Source organism: Lactuca virosa, chromosome 7 (assembly GCF_052849685.1).
Source record: "Lactuca virosa cultivar CGN04683 chromosome 7, Lactuca_virosa_CGN04683_v6, whole genome shotgun sequence".
NCBI lineage: Eukaryota > Viridiplantae > Streptophyta > Magnoliopsida > Asterales > Asteraceae > Lactuca > Lactuca virosa.
Genome location: NC_136432.1, coordinates 83,250,043 through 83,271,743, shown reverse-complemented (window position 1 = coordinate 83,271,743; position 21,701 = coordinate 83,250,043). Strand labels below are relative to the sequence as shown.

Genomic DNA, 21,701 nt, shown 5'->3' with positions numbered 1-21,701 from the left:
CTTGAATCTTAGAGCAAGTAAATCAGGTAGAGAAGATGCGTAGAAGTAGAAGACAAGAACCTTGGAGAGTCGGAGAGTAAAATCAGAATCGGACTTGGTTGCTGCTTAGTGACTTGTTGCCTGCTAGATTCAGGAATGTGGTGATACGAATTCGGATTCGGGGAAACAAGAACATGAGAAAAGAGTGTTGCTAGAGAATCTGGATTCGGGAAGACGAGAACAGGAGAAAAGAATATTGGCTTGATGCAATTTAATCAATGAATCGCCTTCAACAATCAACCATTGATTCATTGATTTTGTTTCATGCCTATCGTCTTCCTTCCACATACAGAAACCGGACTTCAATTTTATGTTCCCGCTTAAACAACTGAACGAGAGTATACGTGATGCGTCATACTAACGAATAAACGAACTTGGGCCCAATTGATGTTAAAAGAAGGGGGGGGGTGTTAAAATCCATGTCATTTATCTAGCAAATATGACAATGTGTGGATAGATACCTATAGTTTATACCATAATAGATCATCATATCATTTGGAGACTTGTGTTTGTTATTTTCAGCCCATTGGGAATGAATGGATATATTCAAGCACATCCATGCATATAATCTCTTGATAACAAAACTGACAACACTACAAAAAATGAAAAGAAAAAGTCGCCTAAAATGTATTTTGACCCGTTATTCGACTCATACAAGATCAAACATACCCCTCTTATATTTTCGGGTTTTTTTTGTTAAAATATGAAGGTAAATGCCTATTTCTTGATTGAGAACTTGTTCATGTTTTGGTGCACCTTAGGGAGTAGGGAGTCGTTCCCTCCCAACCCACCAAACCCAATGAACCCACTGCCACATCAGCTTTTTTCTTTGATTTTTTGTTCATCTTTCGCAACCCACAACACACGGAAATCCTATATTTCTCAACTCACTCAACCCACTCAATTAAAAAAAAAATACAAAATAAGCAAGGTAAAATCTTAATTAGCAATAGAGTTTTCGCCGATACCATTCCCTCTTTAGCCGGTTGTTTAATTGGCTTCACGAACCTACTTCATCATCTCTCTCTACTTTCTCTCTCTCATTTTCTCTTGTACCGTGTGTTTTAAGATTTGTACCTTAGTTGTTTAGTATTTTTTTTATTTGAGTGGGTTGAGTGGGTTGAGAAAGATAGGATTTCCGTGTGTTGTGGGTTGGGAAAGATGAAAAAAAATCAAATAGAAAAGCTGATGTGGCAGTGGGTTCATTGGGTTCGGTGGGTTGGGAGGGAACGACTCCCTCCTCCCTTATAATGGAGAAAATGAGCAAAGATATTTTAATTAATAACCCTATAGCAACCGTGAAAGATACCTTCATTTCAAATTTTCAGTGCCTTGAGGAATGAAAGAAGATTATGTTTGCAAGATGGGATAAATCAAAAACTCAACCACCACTAGCATATTGTTAACTTTTGACCTTAGACATCATAGGTTCATTCATGGTGTAAAGAATCCTTGTTAATAGACCACCACTAGTTTAGATCACAAGAGATGGAATGGAACAAACCAGAACGAGCATCAAACGTATTAGAATTTGAAAGTAGGGTTAATGTCACAGTAATCCCATGAACTATTGATTTAGATCTAATTTGGTTACCAAATCTTATTTTTAGATATATTAGATCCTTAACTTTAAAATGAATAAAACTTTAAAGTAGAAAAAGTATTCAAAAATGCAAATAAACTTGGAAGTCAAATAAAACTTCAACAATATTAACAGGACAACCCAACCCAATCCGACCCGGTTAAACTCAAACTCATTTTGACATGTTATTCAACCCATACAAGGTTATACATACTGGTCATCCTTTCAGGTTCATGGTTAAAATATGAAACAGCATAATTCTTGATTGAGAAGTTGTTCATGTTTTGGTGCATCTTATACCAGAGAAAGTTAGCAAACATGCTTTATTTAACAAGGCAAAAACAAGCTTGTTTTCAGAGGCCAAGTCTCCCCCAAGTGATCTCACACAACAAATTCTGATCCAAGATACAACACCTAACACTATGCTCCTATTTATACTTGTTGTCTAAACGGACCAAACAGACTTTACAAGAAAATGACTATATTGCCCTTACTAACTAACTAAAGACAAGTATCACAACTAAGCCCAGGCCTACTTAGAAGTGTAACACAAGCATGAAAGGGTACCTAGTACTAACAAGTCATCACTCATCTAAGATATTAACATTCCCACACTCATGGGGGAAGTACCACATCCATTCATAATAATAGAACATGTCATGATGTCGTTGAGTTTCATTAGCATGAAGGAAGTAATCATAGGTCTTGTATTGTGTTGGATGGCCAGCCCATGACTCTGGTTTAATAGCAGCAGAAGACTTCTTCCACCCACTACTAAGAAAGAAAGCATATTCTCCTATTGTCTTTTCAGGAGACACCCATTTGATTTCACCAATATCTAGTTCTAAAACCTTGTCCTGTGCTGAATACTCACATATCAGATAAAGGTTTTCACCAGAACTTACAAGCTCTGGACGTGATAAGTCCCGCTTCACAAAATTCTTGGATTTGAAAAACATCCATTTACGCTTCCCATTCAGATTGAGTCTGAGTTCAGATACAGAGAAATCGGTGTGAAGGGTATATATCTTCCCCTTGAAATATTGTAAACCAATGATGGGGACACTGGAGGAGACATGATTCCATCCTCGTTTACCTTCCATACAAAATGATATTTTCTTATTCAGCACAACAAACACCCACCCCGATACTGAAGGTGAAAAGACAAGGATACCCCTGATTCTTTCATAAGCACGAACATATAAGGGGTAAAAAGGGAAACGAAGTTCACGTCTTGTGATAGGATTCACAAGCAAGAAGTCGCGAGTTTCCCTACTGAACAAGATCAGGTAACCACAAGTCAATCCATAACAGATCCTTCCAGCAGAGTTGGGAATTATGGTTTTACATGTTTTCTCTTTAAAATCCTTCAGATACCAATACGAGTCTTGATTATCAGCCCCAGACGAAATCGACATGGGAGGTATGGAGGCCATGTATGTATTCCTCTGAGAGACTGCAAATGACCTCCATGACTTGCAGACTCCACTGAATGCAAAGAAATCAACAAATCCCAATTGCATCATTACCAAAAAAAGCACATCATGGTATAGATCTGACCAAGATGCCACATCACCCTTGTCAAAACTCTTCAACCTCTTCTTGCTAGATGATGATGATGATGATGATGATGATGATGATGCATCATTGTCATCATGATTCCGGTTCCCAGTCATATTTCTTGTCTTGGTCATTCCTACTGTTGAAAAAGGAAAACAAATACCACATAACATACAAGAGTTGCAAACAGGGGAGAAACATCCACATCCACATACACATACACATACACATACAAATATACGCTACCCTTCTCAAAGAACTTCTAGAAGAGAGGAATGGTCTTAACCAAAATGGTACTTAAGAGAATGAAGATCTCCCACATGGTTAAATGATGATGATAGAGCTGACAGGCATAAAGGTAAGTGGAATAGCCAGAGTAAGATTGATTAATACAAAACATTTGCCCTAATTAGTTCCTAAAATTCTGTTTGTAGTTAGGAAATATAGCCAACTGATTTGGAAAATAGTCTACATCATAATAGGTTTACATTCCCCTAAACAATAGTGATAAGGAAAGTGTAACACATGAATAAACCAATTAATGAGTGCTAACTTCTAACCACCCCTAAAAGATAAGAAAAACTAAATAAACTTCCATCTCAATGGTTGTTACCAGCAAGTTACCCTATGGAAACTACAGTTTTAACCATGAGAATCCTTAGTGGCACCTTAATGGCAGAAACAACTACTTGCTATAGAACTATAGATAATAACAGCTTACTTTGCAATGTAGATTGCACATTTACTAACTGTAAAGTGTAAATAAACACCAGTGTTAATTAACCAGATTAAGCTGATTAGATCACAGATTCACAGTGATTCAATTTCGGAAAAAACTCAAATCTGGTTGATTAGGTCAGACCAAACTAAGATAAATTAATCAGATCAAGGGGAAAAGATCAAATTCGTAGGCTGAAATCTGTAACAAGTAAATCAGATTTTGTAGCATGAATATCATGGCCTAGCCTAGAGATTTCAGATGCCGGGTGCAATTTAGTAAACATAAGCCCTAAAACTAGAAAATTATAAAAGTATAAGAAAATAAACTTCTAGTTTTTCATTTCCATCTCGTATAGATATCTAAGACAAAATGTCACTCAGAAATTGGCACAAAATATATACTTCTTCGCCCTAAAATCAGAAAATACAATCTGACAAATGCAAATAATGAATCATACAAAAACAGGGCTGCTGTTCAGGAAACAGGAACACGAGCTCAAAATTAAAATGTGTAGAGCAAGTAAAAGACAAGAAGATGCGTAGAGAAAGTAAATCAGGTAGAGAAGATGCGTAGAAGTAGAAGACAAGAACCTTGGAGAGTCGGAGAGTAAAATCAGAATCGGACTTGGTTGCTGCTTAGTGACTTGTTGCCTACTGGATTCAAGAATGTGGTGATACGAATTCGGATTCGGGGAATCAAGAACATGAGAAAAGAGTGTTGCTAGAGAATCTGGATTCGGGAAGACAAGAACAGGAGAAAAGAATATTGGCTTGTTGATGCAATTTAATCAATGAATCGCCTTCAACCATTGATTCATTGATTTTGTTTCATGCCTATCGTCTTCCTTCCACATACAGAAACCGACTTCAATTTTAAGTTCCCGCTTAAACCACTGAACGAGAGTATACGTGATGCGTCATACTAACGAATAAACGAACTTGGGCCCAATTGATGTTAATATATAAACGAATTAGGGCCCAATTGAACTTAAGTACTATTAATACCAATACCAGGTGATAACGCGTGTACTACACGGTTGGTTGATATTAATCATGCAAACAAATATTTTTTTTTATATAATTTGTACATCTAATCATATAAAGTATCTAACTTGATTAAGTTTTCAATAGTTTTTTATTTATAGCATTTTGAAAAGGAAATGAACTTATATTTTGATTTCTTGAGCCACATTTATTGATGATTTATTGGGGATAAATTTAAAATGGAGAAACAATAAAGTGATACATGACATAGTATTAATTAGGATGTGTATTACATTGACATATGACAAAATGATAGTAAAATTATTCTTTTATTAGTATAGGGATTTTATATATATTTAAGTATACAAATCTTTAAAAAAAAGTATTAATATTTTAGAAAAGTTTTAATAAATTCATAAATTATTTTTCTAAAAAAGAGAAAAGTCCGGTCTTTTTAATTTTTTAAATAGAAAAGTCCAGGAAAAAGGGGCTAATTTATTCATTTTAGCTTTTTTTTATCTGTTCAACAGGTCATGGTATCAAATCTTTAATTTTTCCAAAATACTTGGACTTTTCAGTAGATTTCGTCAAAAAATTTATATATGATGAATAAACTTATTTTTTTATGTATTTATATATATTTTTATGTATTTATGTATTTTTAAGTTTTTATATGTATATGGTTACGTATTTTTATATATTTTAAATTATAAACGTATTTTTTACGTATTTATATGTATTTTAAAGTATTTTACATATTTTTATGTGTTATTTTTTTATGTATTATATATATATATATATATATATATATATATATATATATATATATATATATATATATATATATATATGTATGTATGTATGTATGTATATGTATTTTTATGTATTTATATATTTTTAAGTTTTTTATAAAGATGTTTATGTATTTTAAATATATAAGCATTTTTTTACGTATTTATATGTATTTTTAAGTATTTTATATATTTTTTATGTATTTTTATGGTTTTTATGTATTACATATTTATATGTATTTTGACGTATATATGTATTTTTTTAAGTTTTTTATATAGATTTTTATGTATTTTAAATGTATAACCGTATTATTTTGTACGTATTTATGTATTTTTTACTTCAAATCGTCTTCACCATTTCATCCAATTCTCACACCTTCTTCGAGTATGTCTAGATGGTTTTCCTATGTAGCCACATATTTTAAGCTTTTCTCATTCTCTTATCTTGAAATTAAACATCGAATTAAAAATCAAAATAATAATTTATACATATAGTAAAACTTCACGAGTCTCAAGTGGCATCAAGGAAAACTCAAGTCTCATGTGGAGAAGATAAAGATATGTGTGGTGGAATGTAACACCACGAAAACATGGATAAAATTTTCATTTTAGATTTAATCGAAAACAATCAAGTATTCATAATGATCTCAAACAAAATATGTCAGATAAGAGTAATCATTAGAGTACAAATCCAAATTATACAGAAAATGCGGAACATGGGTGGATGCGCTACGATCATGTCGGGCCATTTCCTTTTGTACCAGAAGTACCTGAATCCAAAAACATAAATGTAAACACAAAGCTTAGTGAACTTCCCCAAAATACCACATACAATAAACATATACATATAACATCATGTGGTTATGTCAGGTCCGTATCAACCCCATATGACAGCATGTAGCTGTGTCGGGTCCGTATCAATCCCCGAGTCCATAATGACTCCGAGCCCAGATTGGCTATATATATATATATATATATATATATATATATATATATATATATATATATATATATATATATATATATATATATATATATATAGTTCAATCATATTATTTGATATTCACATAATCACATATATCCAAATAAATCAGGGTCGACATTGGTGTCTTCGACCTACTAGTATGGTAAGAAGACTCGCCTCTAAATGAAGATAACTGAACCGTACACTCAAGGTGCTGCTAACACAGCTCCTCACACTAATTATATCCCAAAAATAACCCTAATTAATAATCTAGGTTTTAACCCATAATAAATGGTCCAATTATTCCATTATCTTAACAAGGGCAAAAAGGTCATTTCTTATTTCTAATCATAGCTCAATCTATCATTCCCAAACCAAAAGGTCCAAGGCCCAAACGGATGGACCGAACGCTGAGTCCGAGCAGTACGCTCTGCGTACATCCTTGTACGCCCCGCGTACAAGCGGCTGATGCAAAAAGGAAGTCGGGGTCGAGCTGCAGTATGCGCAGCTGAAACATTCCAAAAATACAGACCAAAAATTTCTCTTTAAAATCAATTATATTAAAACCATAAGTCATCCATCATCATAAAGAAAATCACAATCATGTATCTCAGAACATCGTGTCAAATACTGTATCAAAATCACATGAGAAAAATATCAGAGTCTAAAACATCCCAGGCTGAAACTGTGGTGTGTGCCATGCGATCATCCCGAGCCCTTCCCCTTGGTAGTGGAAGTACCTAAAACCAAAACTGAAAATTGTAAGCACGAAGCTTAGTGAGTCTCCACAACTACCACATACCATACACATATCACATAACATATCTTGGGCCCCGCCCCTGCTACATCGAGTCAAGCTCGACATCGGCTTTCCCCGTATTGGTCCCCGCCCGGCATCGAACCATATACGGCATCGAACCCTGCCCGGCATCGAGCAGATCTCGACATATATATACATTTCAACAACATATACCATAAGCACATAACCCTAGCATGAAAACATTCCTCAGGCCCCGCCCGACATCGGACCGGAGTCCGGATCATGCTATCATAACATATTAACTAGACATTCTTCGGGCTTGCCCCGACATCGGGCCTAAGCCCGTAACACATAGCACATAACAAACACATGCAGGAATCACAAAGACATCAAGCATACAAGCATACAAGCATTCCTCGGGACCGCCCCGACATCGGATCGGAATCCGGAAAACATATAAACCTACTTCGGGCCCCGCCCGGCATCGGACCGTGGTCCAGAACTACTGCTATCTAAACGGGTCGGCCTTGGTGCCTTAGACCCGTTCCTATTAGAGAAAACTCACCTCGCAAAGTTGTCTGGAAAAACTCGCGGTGAGGAATATCTGATAGGTGCTCCAACGACTCCCCGACTATCAATATCACAATAATACTCAGTCAAAATATAATAATCCTTCTCAGGGTAAAATGACCATTTTACCCCTGGTGGAAGTCAATATCCTGGTCAAAGTCAAAGTCAAGGTCAACTCCCAGCCAACCCCAACTCGTCGAGTCATCTCCCAACTCGACGAGTTCATGAACAATTCATAATCGTCGTCAACTCGTCGAGTCCCTTCCCAGACTCATCAAGTTCTTCCTATCATAACATCAGGACATATCGACTTCAACTCGTCGAGTCCCTCCTTGGACTCGTCAAGTTCTTTAGCTTCCGATTCCTAATCTTTTCCAACTCACTGATTCATCTCCAAAACTCAATGGTTTCACTCACAACCAGAAAAGGAGTTAGGGTTCACGACCCGACTCGCCGAGTCCAAGAACAACTCGTCGAGTCCTCCATGTGACATATCCATTCAGTCGATTCTAATCCATTCCAACGCTTCTAACTCATAGATCTGGACTCCTTAGACTAGCATTACACGTAAAGTTGCTAACTTTACGTGCATGCATGGTGTTATGAAGCTAAAACACCCAATCCAAGCCAAAATGATGGTCTAAGTCATAGAATGGAGCCATGGCTGAATAAATGTGGAAACTTTGAGCTTCTAAAGCTCAAGAGTGCCCAGATCTGAAGTCCTTACATCCCCAAAGGTCCAAAACTCGGAATGTCCTTGGAAATGACCCAAACATTACAACATACAAGCTAAGAAGGAGATCTAAGTGAATAACAGCCAATGTATAAGCTTTATACCTCTATGAAGACAGAAATGAGTCCTTAGCTCTGGATCTTTGACCTTCCTTCTACAACTCCAAGCCTTTTGCTTCCTTCTTCTAGCTTAAATCACAAAAATGGAAAGAAATAACTCAAGATCACTCAAGGTTGATTAGGGTTTCGAGATTAGGGTTTGGAGGTGATGGGGGCTGGGATGGAGGCCAGATATGATTCTTAAATAGGGTGCAAACCCTAAAGATTAGGGTTTCATCCAGCCTATCCTACTCGTCGACTCAGGACTTCGACTCGTCGAGTAGCTTACTAAAAACCCGCGCCTAATTTGCCTTCTACTTGATGAGTTTGGGCCACCAACTCGTCGAGTAGCCCTTCCAAAATAAATAAATAATAAGGTTAAATGCGTACCAGGAACCAGACATTACAATTCTCCCCCATTTGTCTTAGACTTCATCCTCGAAGTCTGCTGCATCTGAAAACAACTATGGGTAGTGCTCCATCATCTCCTCCTTAGGCTCCCAAGTCCACTCTGAACCCTTGCGGTGCTGCCATTGCACCTTTACCAACTCCACTCTCTTGTTCCTCAAATCCTTCGACTTCCTGTCAAAGATAGCTATAGGTCGTTCGATGTAGTTCAGGCTGCATCAACCTGAATATCCTTAAAGGGTACCACTGCTGAATCATCCACTAAGCACTTCCGCAACTGAGAAACGTGGAAAGTACTATGGATCTGGCTGAGCTCTGCTGGAAGGTCTAACCGGTAAGCAACCCGACCCACCCGGGCCAAAACCCTAAACAGACAGATGTACCTGGGGCCCAACTTGCCCCGTTTCCGGAACCGAATGACATCCTTCCACGGTGACACCTTCAGGAGGACCATGTCGCCCACTTGGAACTCTAAGTCTGAACGCCTCTTGTCAGCGTAGCTCTTCTGCCGACTCTGAGCAGTCTTGAACCTGCTGGATCCTCTCAATAGTCTTGAGTACTGTTTCAGTACTCCCCATAACTCTCTGACTGACCTCACCCCAACCGATTGGAGTCCTACACTTCCTCTCATAAAGCATCTCGAAGGGAGGTCGGTCTATGCTGGCGTGGTAACTGTTGTTATACGGAAATTCCACTAACGGAATATACGTATCCCAACTACCACCGAAATCTAACACACATGCTCGTAGCATGTCCTCGAGAGTCTGTATCGTCCTCTCGCTCTGTCCGTCTGTCTGAGGGTGGAAAGCGGTGCTAAAGTGGAGACGAGTACCCATCTCCTCGTGAAACCGCTTCCAAAATCTGGAAGTGAAACAGATATCTCGGTCTGACACTACCGAGACAGGAACCCCATGCCGTGCCACTATCTCACGCACATATATCTTGGCCAACTTCTCGGCCGATATGCTCTCCTGGATCGGGATAAAATGAGCGCTCTTGGTCAACGATCCACGATGACCCATATCGAATCTACTCCACGTGCGGTCCTGGGAAGCTTGGTAATGAAATCCATGGTGATATCCTCCCATTTCCACACGGGAATGTCCAACGGTTGCATCTTGTCGTGTGGTCTCTGGTGCTCAGCCTTGACCTTTCTATAGGTCAAGCACCTCTCCACATACCACGCTACGTGCCGCTTCATGCAGGGCCACCAATAATCAGGGCGAAGATCTCGGTACATCTTCGTCGCCCCAGGATGGATGGAGAACCTCGACTTATGGGCCTCATCCATCAGAACCTACCGTACTCCGCCTCCATACGGAACCCAGACCTTCCCATGCAGGGTCATCAATGCTCGGCTATCATAATCGAATGAGGCCACCCGGCCTACAATCCTCTCACACTTCTGGAGCTCTTCCTTCAGGCCCTCAACCTGCGCCTCTCTAATCTGCTCCAACAGTGGAGTGATCACCGTTATCCTCAAACATATGTCTCTAATCAGAGCCGCTACCACCTTGCGGCTCAGGGCGTCGGCCACCACATTGGCCTTGCCCGGGTGGTAAAGGATCTCACAGTCATAATCCTTTACCACATCTAACCACCGACGCTGCCTCATGTTCAGATTCGGCTGATCCATAAGGTACCTCAAACTCTTGTGGTCCGTGTAAATGGTACAACGGACCCCGTAGAGGTAATGCCGCTAAATCTTGAGGGCGAACACCACTGCCCCCAGTTCCAAATCATGCGTCAGATAGTTAGCCTCGTGAGGCTTCAGCTGCCTCGACGCGTAGGCTATCACATGACCCCTCTGCATCAGAACTGCACCCATGCCTGTAATCGACGCATCACAGTACACCATGAAGTCATATACTCCCTCGGGCAGAGTCAAAATCGGTGCCTCGCACAACCGCTGTATGAGAGTCTCGAAGGCCGCCAGCTGCTCAGGCCCCCATCGGAATGTCACCGACTTCTTGGCCAGTCGGGTCAAGGGAACGGGGATCTTGGAGAAATCCTAGATGAATCTCCTGTAATAACCCGCTAGACCAAGAAAACTCTGAATCTCAGTTGGAGACCTCGGAACCTCCCACTGCATCACGATCTCTATCTTGGCCGGATCGACCAATATGCCTTTATGGTTGACGAGATGCCCTAGAAACTGCACCTCGCGCAACCAGAACTCACACTTGGAGAACTTTGCGAAAAGTCTCTCCCTCCTCAGTGTCTTCAGCACCTCCCTCAGGTGCTCCTCATGCTGCACCTGAGTCTTGGAATAGACCAAGATATCATCGATGAAAACTATCACAGACCGATCCAACATCGGTCGATGAAAACATTCATCCAATTTCCCGGGAAACTAAGTTCATTCCAAGGATTTATTGTAAGTATCCTTACATAATCTTGTGTTTTCTAACACTTTAAATTGTTATTTCACTAATTTACATACAATATCGTGTATAAATATTATTAGGATACGACTGTTTACACGTGTTCTAACCCGAGGGTCATCGCTATCACTATTATCCAGCCAAGAACACACCCGATGTGAGTTCATACCCCTACAATTTACACGATTTTTATATGTTTTTAGGGGGAATACAACTAAAACACAAGAAAATTGTGTTAATATACAAACCGTTACATTTATATTTTTAATAAATATAAATATACGTATGGATACAAATTTGATACAACTAAACTTTAACCCTTTTTGTAACATGTCGAGCAAAAAGGGTATAATTATATAAACGAGCATATATAATTATTTCATTTCATTTTATTATCGTGACAAATTTGATAATAGTCTACAAAGGGTTCACTATTTCAACGAAACATTTATATAAACTATAATATGTATAGTTTATGGAACATTCACACCTTTTTACCCTTTGGGGACAAAGATATAACTGTTTTGAAAGTATAAAGATTTTATACCATGTAAACGGACGATACATACACTTACAAGAAAAGGAGTTTTTCTCAAACTACACGTGAAACAGTCAATATGGCTTTGTGAGACACGTCTTCAAGTACTTATCTAAGTACCAACAAAAGTCCTGAAATTATAACCAGAATCTCCTGTAAGAGAGCGAGACAATTATGTATAGATCTATACGGGACTGACCATCCCGCACCTAAATTGTTAGCTACAGTTGGACCGGCAGGTCTGGGGTGACAAATGTCGTTACAGTTCTGACGCATGAAGAACATCGTTCAGGCCATCTAGTCGCATTAGTATGGTTATAATAACTCACAAAGGGTATTAACAATACGTTTAGTCCACAAATACATACACATCTTCATATGGTTTTATTTATTTAAAACTATATTACATTATTTTCTAGTACAATACAATTTACATTTCAGGAAACATACATTCAAAGGGTTTTACATAGATACAACTACAGTACATTATTTCACAGTACCATACCACTTACATTTCTGGAAACATGCATTCAAATAAGTTTTATAAAGATATAAAACTACACTATACTACTACAAAGTACAACAATACTTATACATTTTGGTCTTGAAACAACTAAGACTACATTGCATCTAAAAGAGAATATTGGATTTTCAGGAAGGACATACTAACATTTTTAAGGAACAAACACATACCTTTTTCATATTAAATGCTTATGAACTCACCAACTTAATTGTTGACACTCTCTTTTTCAAAACCACTTGTATTCTCAGGAAATCAGTAAACAGGTACCCACACATATTTTGATGAAGACGGAGCTTAGTATTGTTACGTCTTATATTTTGTTGTATGCTTTTGGAGTCAAACAACGATTCAAATATAATGTAAATACTAAATCATCAATATAATGTTTGTAATGCTTTGATCTCTATTATGCAATTGTTGTGATACTGTACATGACGTCATCCGCCCCCGGACGTTTCCGCCGTTTACACGGTTCGGGGGTGTGACATAAAGCCCTTAGTTTAGTACCAAAACAAATTGTAACATCTAATGCATGCATTTGATCTTTTAATGTTGGATTTAGTTAAAGAATGTAAAACACCAATTAACAACTGGTCACAGTGTGAGGAAGGAAGCCTCACGACGTGGCCATCGAGCTGAGATGCGTGTCCATCTTCTTGGGTCACAACGTGACGCATAGGCGGTCATGACGTGAAGACAGATTTACCCTAATCCTGTGGTTTGCGCCCTATTTAAAGGAAATGATGGGCTAAGGTTTGCAGACCCTTATCCTCCATCACCTTCCTCCTGTCCAAATTGAAGTTAGCCTCCTTTGTGACTTGGAAGAGCTCATTTGGTGATTTTTGGCTCCTTGAAGAAGAAGAAGACTCTTGGGTGCATCATTTTTGGAAAACAAATACCTTCCTCACCACCTTGCATTGCTTCTAGACCTTTGTAAGTCCTAAAGCTCTTGCCTTTCTCCATTATGCATGCTAGATCTAGGTTTTATTCCTTTCTCTTCATGATTGGGTTGGATAGCATGCATGGGATCCATAAAGTTAGCAACTTTATGGATCATTGAGGCCTATTGTTTAGTATAGGTTCCATATATGAGGTTTGGTGGTGGTTTTAGGCTCTAAGCATGAGTTTTGGCTTCATTCTCTCCTTATTAACCTAGTTACTGTTCAAGTCATGCATGACTGAAAAGCTTTGTTTTTTATGGTCCTTTGGATTGGAGAAGACCTTTTGGAAAGTTTAAAGGATTTGCTTTGAGATTAAAAATTTAATGCTCAAAGCTATCCAGAACAGATCTCACGATGTGACAGATGACATGTCACGTCGTGATGAGCAGTATGTTCGTGACTGTTTTGTCCTGCACCTGTCATGATGTGACCCATGGGTGGTCACGACATGACAATCGATTGGGGTGACCATGGTTAACTTTTAACCATGGTTGACTTTTGGGGTCAACTAGGTTTTTAAGGTTATAGACTGAGAGGGTATTTCTTTACTGTTGGTAGGTGTCTTGTTGCTCCTGTCTACCCTGTGTGTGAGAGCTATTGCATTTCTAGCTGCTATTCGCAAGGTGAGTCTTCTCACTTCATTTACATGTGTGGTATTTATGTCTGTGACCAGCTGGGTCTTAATTGTTGATTATATATATATATATATATATATATATATATATATATATATATATATATATGAATTGAATTGAAATGAATTGAATTGAATTGTTGATAACTTTGGGATTGCTGAGAATCCCCAGGGCTGCTGATAACCCCTGAAGCGTGTTGTTAATCCACAGGGCGTGCTGTTAGCCCACTGGGATTGCTAAAAATCCTCAGGGTTGTTGATAACACATAGTTGTTTATTATGCTGTGCTGTATGAATATTTTGGAAAGGACTCACTAAGTTTTATGCTTACAGTTGCGGATTAAATGTGTTTCGGGTACTTTGGATGATCGCGTAAAGGTAGAAATAAATCCCAAAAGTAGGAAACTCAGTACCAGTATCAGGGCGTAGTAAATATTTTGTGATTTGCCCCATTTCCTCTTCTGTGGAAACACAATACGCAGTACGCAGGGCATAGTAAATGAGTATGCATGACGTACTCATAAAAGTAGAAATAAATCATTATGGGCTTTGGGCCATGATTGGGTGGGTTTAGCCTTGGAATGATAAAATGGCCTTTTACCCTTAGTGAGAGAGAATATGAAATGGACCTTGATTATGGGTTATTACCCTAATTATCAATTAGGGTTGATTTTGATATGTTCAGTGTGAGAAGCTTTTGTAGCAGCAACGTGTGTGAGATTCGGTCATCTTTAGATTGAGGTGAGTCTCCTCACAATATTTACGGGTCGAAGGCACCAATGTCGACCCATTGCTTTAAGTTTATAGGATGTAGTTGTCCGTGTGACTCTTGCATGTGTTTGTATGTATATCGGGCGGGGCCTGATGAATGTGTTGGACGGGGCTCACCACATGTTACCGACAAATTTGTACAGTGCAGGGCCTGATGGATGTTGAGCGGGGCCCGATGTATGTATGATATGTGATCTTTTGGGGGAAACTCACTAAGTTTTGTGCTTACAGTTTACGTTTATGGTTTCAGGTACCTCTGGTTCGAAGGAGAATGGTCCAACATGACTGCACCACATCCACCAATGATTTGCATTCGACGTTTTTGATTTGTACCATGATAACTATTCTCTACATTATCACGTCTTTATCGGTTTATGAAATTAATGATTGATGGTTCGGTTGATTTAAAAATAAAAATTTTTACTTAGTATTTTTGGGACGTTACACAAAACTTGATTAAAAGTCTCCTTAAATGTATTCAAATGCAAATTAACCTGTATCAATTTACTTAGAAATATTAAATTACTATTGTAATAATGTAATATTTGTAATAATATATAATACATTAATTATTTATGGAAGTCAAATAAAACTTTCATAATATTAACAGAACAACCCAACCCAATCTAACATGGTTTTGACTCAAACTCATTTTGACATGTAATGTGACACATACAAGGTCATACATACCCCTTTATCTTTTTGTGTTCTTGGTTATAGTATGAAAATGGTACAAGAAGGTGGATGCATATTTCTTGATTGAGAATTGTTCATATTTTGGTGCATCTTATACTATAGAAAGTGAGCAAACATGTTTTTAATTAACAACTCTACAACAAGCATTAAAGGGGACCTTGATTTCAGTGCCTCGGGCGATGAAAGAAGATTATGTTTGCAAGATAGCACAAATCAAAAACTCAGCAAGCAACCACTAGCAAGCAGATTGTTAACTTGACCTTGACATCATACATTCATTAGTTGTGTAACCAATCCTTGTTAATAGACCATCACATAAAGGTTTTCACCAGAGCTTGTAAGCTCTGGATACTCTAAATCCGGCTTTGGAAAATTCTTGGTTTCGAGTAACATCCATTTAAGCAGTTGATTCGGATCCAGTCGGAGTTCACATACAGAAAAATCATAGTGTAGGGTATATATCTTCCCCTTGAAAGCATGTAAATCACGGATAGAGAAAGGTGGGGGAGTGTAGGCGACATGATTCCATCCTTGTTTACCAGGTATACAAAACAATATTTCTGTTTTACTCTCTCTAATACACCATACTTTTCTATGTAACACAACAAACACCCACCCAGATATCGACGGTGAAAAGACAAGGATAGCCCTGATACTGACTTCAAGAGTACATCCATCTAAGGGGAAATCAGGGAAATGAAGTTCACGCCTTGTGATTGGATTCACAAGCCAGAAGTCACGGGTTTCTGTACTGAATAAGATCAGGTAACCACAAGTTAATCCAACACAATTCTTTCCAGCAGAATGGGGAATGAAAGTTCTGAACCTTCTTCTTTCAAAGTCCTCCAGGTACCAATATGAGTCTTCATTACTAACATGGGAGTATATCTCCATGGGTGGTTTGGATGCCATAAACATGTTCCTGTTAGAGAGTGAAAATGACCTCCATGACTTGCAAACTCCACTGAATGCAACGAAATCAACAACTCCCAATTTCATCATAACTAGAAAAATCACATCATGGCTAAGATTTGACCAATGTGACACACCAATGTTGTCAAAAGTCTTGAACCTCTTCCTGCTAGATGATGATGATGATGCATCATCATCATCATCATCATGATTCTGGTTTCTAGTTATACTTCTTGTTTTGGCCATTCCTGCACTTGAAAAAGTAAAATAAATACCACATAAGATACAAGACTTGTAAACAGGGGACAAACATATACATATAAACATGGTACTTGCCTACATGGAAGAATGAAGATCTCCCACATGGTAAAACTTTGTTTTTGTTACTGATGATGGTAGAGCTGAGAGGTATAAGGTTAGAAGAGTAGCCATTGTATGATTGATTAATACAAAACATTTGCCGTAATTACTTCCTAAAATTCTGTTTGTAGCTAGGAAATATAGCCAACTGATTTGGAAAATAGTCTAAATCATAGGTTTACATGCCCCTATACAATATTGATAAGGGAAGTGTAACACATATAAATAAACCAATTAGTGAGTACTAACTACTAACTTCTAATCATCCCTAAAACATAAGAAAAAACAAAATAAACTTCCATTACATATGGTTGTTAGCAGCAAGTTATATAGAATTATAGATCACAACAGCTCATTTTGCAAGCTAAATTGCACCATTACTAAGTGTAAGGTGTAAACAGCCGTGTTAATTAACCAAATTAAACTGATTTGAACATAGTGAATTAACTAAGGGCAAAAACTCAAATCAGGTGGATTAGATCCGTCGTCAGACCAAACTAAGGCAAAATAATCAGATTAGGGCGCAAAGATGAAACTCGTAGGCTGAAATCCATAACTAAATCAGATTTTGCAATAGATTTTGTAGCATGAACATCAAAGGTAAAAGGTTTTACTGAAGATAAATTAAAAATACTTAGAGAGTAGAGAGTAAAAAGGATGAAGAACTAACTGGAGAAATAACTCGACATGGAAAGAGGAAGAGTAAAACATACCTGATGAAAACACGGCGTTTAACGTAGAATTTTGGGGGGGTGTCGATGACTCTTGAGACAATTGTGCCTGTGAGTCACGACTCGTGAGTACCCTTGTCTTTGAGTGGGATGGAAATGACGCTTAAGTACTGAGGAAGTGAACATCCACAATTTTAAAACTAAAAAGTTTTTTTGAAAACTGAAAAAAGCTATTAAAAATTATTTTTAATTCAATATTATTATTATTATTTAGAAAAAAAAAAAGGTTGCCTACGAATAAAATCAATAAATAAACAAATTAAAAAATGTTCTTTTGTAAATATAAAAACGAGCTTTTATAATTAAAGTTTTTTTTTTCATTAAAAAGCTTTTCTAATTTGGATCTATTTACAAAAAAAAATCTCTAAAAAAACCACAATATTTTTGGCCAGTTTACAAAATAGTCCAAAATTATTATTTTTTTTACACAAAAAATCTTAAAAACAAATAAAATGTTGCATTCTGACCATTTTTTTTCCGGTTCAACAAGTAACAAATTAACTTGCGACTATTTCGTAAATTGATCCAAAATATTGAGACTTTTCTGCAAAAAACCAAAATAATAAGACTATTTCGTAAACTAATTCAAAATATATACGAAAAACGTTTGTATATATTTTTACACCTTAAGAAGCATTTTCAAAGCTCTTTTTTCAATTTAAACGTATTTATATGAATTATACATGTATGAATACCAAGTATCCATATACACTCTTTTTTATACATATATTTAATAATACGTATAAATACATTTAAATGAAAAAAGAACTTTGAAAACGTTTCTTAAGGTGTAAAAATATATAAAAATGTTTTTCATATATATTTTGAGATAGTTTATGAAATAGTCATAATATTTTGGTTTAATATTTTAGATCAATTTACGAAATAGTCACAAATTAATTTGTTACCGCCTGAACCGGAAAAAAAAGTCAATTGCAACATTTTACCGGTTTTTAGGGCTTTTTTGTAAAGAAATTAATTTGAAACTACTTCATAAATTGATCCAAAATATTGAGATTTTCTAAAGATTTTCCTTTTACGAATTAACATTTACAACCACATAGTTGTTCACAATACTCAAATTTTTATTAACTTTATTTAGACTCGACACTACCAAAACCTTTTTGATTCAAGGAAAATATCACTTCAATGTCTTACAGTCTTACAATCTAGCGTAGGAACGAAGCTTCTTAAGGGCGAGGAGGGCCTGTGCCCCCTGTTTTTTTTTTTTTTTTGAAATAGTCCATAACTATTAAAATTTTTACATATTAGGCCTAAAACTATAAAATTTGACTGTGGCCCATTTGTTCTCTTGTTTTTATACATAGTATACTTTCGCCCCCCCCCTCCCCCCCAAATCAAAAGTTTAAGCTCCGTCACTGGCGTCAGCAGATCGCATGTTTTGAACAAAGGGGACGCTAAAGCTTGTTGAGTTTGAGTATTTAACTTACAATTGTGGAGCACATGTTTTGAACAAATGGGACATCCAAGCTTGTTGAGTTTGAGTGTTTAGCTTACAATTGTGGAGCACATAACATAATTCAAAAAAAGAATCAAATGTAAAAAGTGGTGTTTATGAATTGGAAAATCTAAAGGGATTAAGGAAGCAATTTTTAAGGATTGAATAATTTCCCAATTTGCACAAAATTTTGTTCATTATTTTGGACTTTATGCAATGACAGTCTACAATACCAATTGATATATAAAAGAACAAATTACACGAATGGTCCTTAAGGTTTTGTTTTTTTTCCCTAAAGTAGTCTTTATGAAACTTTTTTTCCCTTAAATGGTACCTATGGAGCAAACTTTGCACACAAATGATCCTTAAGACTAACTTTGTTAACATATTTTATTAAGTGTGTGTGAAAAGACGAAAATGCCCTTTGTTTTTATTTATTTATTTATTTTTAATATTTTGTTAATTTGAAATTAAGAAAATAAGTCTCTCTCTCTCTCTCTCTCCGCCTACTACCTCCTATTTGGACTGATAAGGCTACACCTTATAGCCGGAGTCCGTCGAACTCCGATGAAGGCGACGCCAAAATTTTCTCCGTCACTTTGTCTCCCTCTTCCACTGGTATGATCGTCGGAGAAGACGAATGTTAGATCTGGACAGGTGGGCAGATCCAGCCAGGGTCCGTAAAACCACCATCATCGCCAAGATTAACCGGAAAATCGGCCCATCTGAAACTTAACTCCCTTAGAAACCTCCAGACGGACTCCTTGCCTTCGCCTTCTCCAGAGTTCTACCCCTTCCTCCTTTGTTGCCTTCACCGGAAAATGTCGTCTGATGGTTTTAGATCAGAGCATTTTACAGATCTGGGAAAGGTTTCTAGACGGTGTTATGGTTAGGGTTTTTTCAGATGGTGGTGATGGAGGTTAGATCTGCAAACGGGATCTGGAAATCTTCAAAAGCACCGGTGAGAATAGTGACGTGTCTGGCGAGAATGGTCACAATGATGTCCAGATCTGATCCGTCACATGAGAGTCAAATTTCCGGCTAGAACAGGTGGCGGCAATGGAGATCTTTCCGGTACAGGTTTGAATCTTTGATGGAGTAACGTTGTGGATGTGCTGGAATGGAGGCAGACACAACCGAAGTTAAGGTTCTGGTGGTGGTGCTCCATCAGAAAATGGTACTCCGGTGGTGGTGTTGGAAGGATGTCATCTAGGAGAGAGAGAGAGAGAGAGAGAGAGAGAGAGAGAGAGAGAGAGAGAGAGAGAGAGAGAGAGAGAGGCCCACTTTTTTTTTTAATTTCAAATTAACAAAATATTAAAATTAAAAATAAAATAAAAACAAAGGGCATTTTTGTCTTTTCACACACACTTAGCAGAATCTGTTAATAAAGTTAGTCTTAAGGATCATTTGTGTGCAATGTTTGCTCCGTAGGTACCATGTGAGGGAAAAAAGTTTCGTAGGGACTACTTTAGGGAAAAAAGAAAACCTTAAGGACCATTCGTGTAATTTGTTCTATATAAAATTAAACAAATGTAATTGAAATAAGAAAGAAATTTCAATCACCTATTATTGCAGTTTCTTTTCGTCGGTTGCCATACAAACAATCATTGCAGTGGAAAAGAAGGAATATAAGAGTAATCGAACAAAACCCACAAAACATTAAACCAAAATATTTAAATAATAAGTTGCAAGATCCACGTAGCCAATAGTGGTTCTTAAGGTCTTGAATGTTGTACAGATGGGAATTATGTAGTCCATAACAAAACAAAGATAAGAGTGATAAGAAGCCATCACTCATCTAAGACAGTAACATTCAAACAATCATGAGGGAAGTACCACATCCATTCATAACAGAACATGCACTGTCGACTTTTATCATCATCAAGAAAGTAACCACAGCTCCTGTATTGTGTCTGAGGTTCAGGCCATGACTCCGGTTTAATAGCAACACAAGAAGTGAACCTGCTAAGAAAGAAAACACATTCTCCTGTTGTCTTTTTTCGGCGGGACCCATTTCATTTCACCAAAATCTAATTCCATAACCTTTCTCGGTGATGATGAAGACCGATATATCATATAAAGCTTTTCTCCCGAACTTACAACCTCTGGTGGAAACCAGTTTTTCTTTGGATAATTTTTGGTTTCGAGTAAAGTCCATTTGAGATTTTGATTCTGATCGAGTCGGAGTTCACATATAGAAGAATCAGTCATGTGTAGGGTATATATCTTCCCCTTTAAAACATGTAAATCAAGGATATCGGGAGTGGGGATAGCGGAGGAGATATGATTCCAGCCTTGTTTGCCCACTATAGAAAATGATATATTTTTTCTATGTAACACAACAAGCACACACCCAGATATTGAAGGAGAAAAGACAAGGATACCCTTGATAGCCCTCATTTGTAGTTCATGAGCACTTAAAGTTAAGGGGTAATCGGGGAAATGAAGTTCATCCCTTGTGATAGGATTCACAAGCCAGAAGTCGTGAGTTTCCCTTCCGAATAAGATAAGGTAACCACAAGTGAATCCGAAATAGGCCCTGC

General features: G+C 37.4%; 2 protein-coding genes across 2 annotated transcripts; both read right to left on the bottom strand.

The window, feature by feature from the left end:
- Nucleotides 1–2,205: 2,205 nt before the first annotated feature.
- On the bottom strand, nucleotides 2,206–3,297 carry LOC145126853 (F-box protein At3g56470-like). The gene has a single exon (XM_079062140.1). The coding sequence runs from the start codon at nucleotides 3,295–3,297 to the stop codon at nucleotides 2,206–2,208; it is 1,092 nt and encodes a 363-aa protein (XP_078918266.1).
- Nucleotides 3,298–15,624: 12,327 nt separating this feature from the next.
- LOC145125233 (uncharacterized) lies at nucleotides 15,625–17,737 on the bottom strand. Its single transcript, XM_079060725.1, has 3 exons — nucleotides 17,682–17,737; nucleotides 16,945–17,009; nucleotides 15,625–16,856 (listed from the first exon to the last, which is right to left on the bottom strand). Exon 3 carries the CDS (start codon nucleotides 16,852–16,854, stop codon nucleotides 15,997–15,999), a length of 858 nt encoding a protein of 285 aa, XP_078916851.1. The 5' UTR covers nucleotides 16,855–16,856; nucleotides 16,945–17,009; nucleotides 17,682–17,737; the 3' UTR covers nucleotides 15,625–15,996.
- Between the last annotated feature and the right edge of the window lie 3,964 nt (nucleotides 17,738–21,701).